This window comes from Hibiscus syriacus, unplaced genomic scaffold (genome assembly GCF_006381635.1).
Source record: "Hibiscus syriacus cultivar Baekdansim isolate YM2019G1 unplaced genomic scaffold, ASM638163v2 tig00110198_pilon, whole genome shotgun sequence".
Lineage (NCBI taxonomy): Eukaryota > Viridiplantae > Streptophyta > Magnoliopsida > Malvales > Malvaceae > Hibiscus > Hibiscus syriacus.
Genome location: NW_024062623.1, coordinates 610,527 through 613,045, shown reverse-complemented (window position 1 = coordinate 613,045; position 2,519 = coordinate 610,527). Strand labels below are relative to the sequence as shown.

The following is a 2,519-nucleotide window of genomic DNA, read 5'->3' as shown; positions in this document are numbered from 1 at the left end:
TTTCATAATAAATAAATAAGTTTAGTGCCCATAACATAATTTTTTTTAAACTGAACGATTAAAATAAAATTTTACTAAAACAAACGTGACCTCCTTTATAGTTTACCCTAAATGATATTATAAAGACAATTAAATGTAATATACTCCAATCTTTCATTTTCTCAACCAAACAACAATCTTACATTACCTATAATGTAACATTCATGTTAATATTGCCAAATAATAATACTTTCGCGTAATCTTATTCCCGAAGACAATTTTCCGTACCGCAAAACAGACCGGAGCAGATATAACTCAAAACTAAATCCTCATACATTGAATATAATTTCAAATTTAAGAAACACCATAGCACAAAAAATAGTGCAATTTTTTGAAAATTTTCTATTTATTACATGAGCACTTGCAGCAGCCAGTTTGCACCGAAAAGGCATGGATGCCCAACAAAAGAAACAAAAGATGTTAAGTTTAAAGGTTTTGCAACGAACAATCCGAACCAATTTTGTGACCATTGCTTGGTGCAGGTTTATCTAATGATAAGGAAAAACATTAATCATCATCTTCATCTGCAATTTCAAGCAAGCGAGAGAGTGTGAGGAAATTTACGACAGAACAATGCTATGCAAGCAGACGACATGAGTAACTTCAGTCTCGAACTTATGCAGAGAAAGGTCTCAAAATAATCACTAGTGCAGCTGATTAGAATATGTACTTCCGGAGTTAGTAATTTCAGAAGGGAGTGCATGGAGAAGTTACATTATAATTGTACATGCATAACATCTTCAAGAAATAATGGTATAGCACTGCAAGAAAAGGAAAAGCTGATCAAGAATAACAACACTATGGTAATAGAAAAGGTAGGGATGGACCGAGGCGGAGGGTTTAAAATTATCAAAATATCAGATATTTTCTATTGATAATCTGTTTTCGTTCCCTAACATCAGATCATACGTCTGTCCCTGGTCATAGGTATGGTCGTAGGGTGTAGAAAGAATCGTCACCAGGTTGGGACAACCACAAATCAGTACATAGAATGAGATGAAATCCACATTCAAAGAAATATTTATTGCCTAATTATCATGACAAGAAGTGAGACGAGGCTGCTACTCTTAAGCAAGCAAGCGTGCATTCCTTTAACAGAATATATGCAAAAGTCTTATGAGTTTATGGTATGAAGTCAGTTTGTGGAAGATGTGAACCTCTAGCCACAGCACGATTTAAGACCAGTTGGCAGTCCATCGAAAAAGAAGATTTATAACAAAAAAGTTAGACTTCTGGATTTCAATCTTGTTCTCCAACTTACTGAGAAGTATAAGTTTCAGATTCAATATAATATCAGCAATAAGTCTAATACAGAAGAAATTCAAGAGGGCCATGGAACTAAGAATAATTTCAGCAATTATTGCCAAATTCCAGGTTTTTCGGATGCTATCGTAGAATCAAGCGTTTAGGAGAACATGCAACGTAATCATTAACTTAAAGAACCGATGTTAGTTGAAGTTTTTATAACTATAGAATACCACATTCTACGCACTACTGCATATATTCGAGTGATCCACAAATGAAGAAAATCTATTTTTTTTCTATCTATATCCCAATGAACCAAAACCAAAAAAAAGGATTGTTAGGTGAAGAGTGAAGACCAATGGATTTTATTCTTTAAACTCCAAAACGCAATCCCAACTGAATTCATTGGTTCCAATATTCAAGATAAAGATACATGAATCTTTGTTGAAATATCTACTCTACAAGAGAAATTCACTGTTTGACATTGCCATCCATTCTAGGGTTTTAATCACATTTCTTGTACCATGACACTTCAAAATATTGAGGACAGTTTCTCTGCAACAACTACTACTAGATCCAAATACAGTACCAAAAGCAAAGCAATGTAATGAAATGAAAATAAAAGAAGAGACTGTAATACCGACCGAAGTAGCGGCGCTCGTTGGCTGCCTTGGCCTTTTCGAGCATTTTGTCGAGGTCCTGTTGGAGCTGAGCGTCCCATTTGACGAGCTGATTCACGAAAACTGCGCCGAGACCCATGCCCAAAACGTGCTCCCATGGATCTGCATTTCAATTCCGATATTCACAAACCAAGTGTGGAACAAATACAGTTAAAATGAATAGATAAAAAAACAAAGAAATCTCACGCCGCATATAAGGCAGCTTGCGGAGGGCGTTGGAGTACATCTGAGTGCCCAGCCCCAGCAGTGCTCCGATCACCGTTGCGCTCACCGCCATCTCTCTCACCCTTCTTGCTTTCCGTCCCTCTTGATTTTTGTGATATTAGATGAGCAAACTTGTTCATTGCAGTAATTATATTACCAGAAGATTATGAATTTCGATTATAAGTAAGTTTAATATAAAAAAATATCAAATTATACTCTAAGTTTATTTTAGGTATTCAAATAATTTTTCTTCGTTACACTTTATGACTACGTAATACTGACCGTTAAAAAAGTTCGTTAAGTGAAACATGTCATATTTATATTTTTTTAATATAAAAAAGTATGTTAACT

General features: G+C 34.9%; 1 protein-coding gene across 1 annotated transcript; it reads right to left on the bottom strand.

Moving 5' to 3' along the window:
• Positions 1-420: 420 nt before the first annotated feature.
• Positions 421-2,315, bottom strand: LOC120218350. The gene is made up of 3 exons (XM_039215313.1): positions 2,151-2,315; positions 1,929-2,066; positions 421-563 (listed from the first exon to the last, which is right to left on the bottom strand). The coding sequence occupies exons 1-3, from the start codon at positions 2,239-2,241 to the stop codon at positions 547-549; spliced, it is 246 nt and encodes an 81-aa protein (XP_039071244.1). The 5' UTR covers positions 2,242-2,315; the 3' UTR covers positions 421-546.
• Positions 2,316-2,519: the final 204 nt, after the last annotated feature.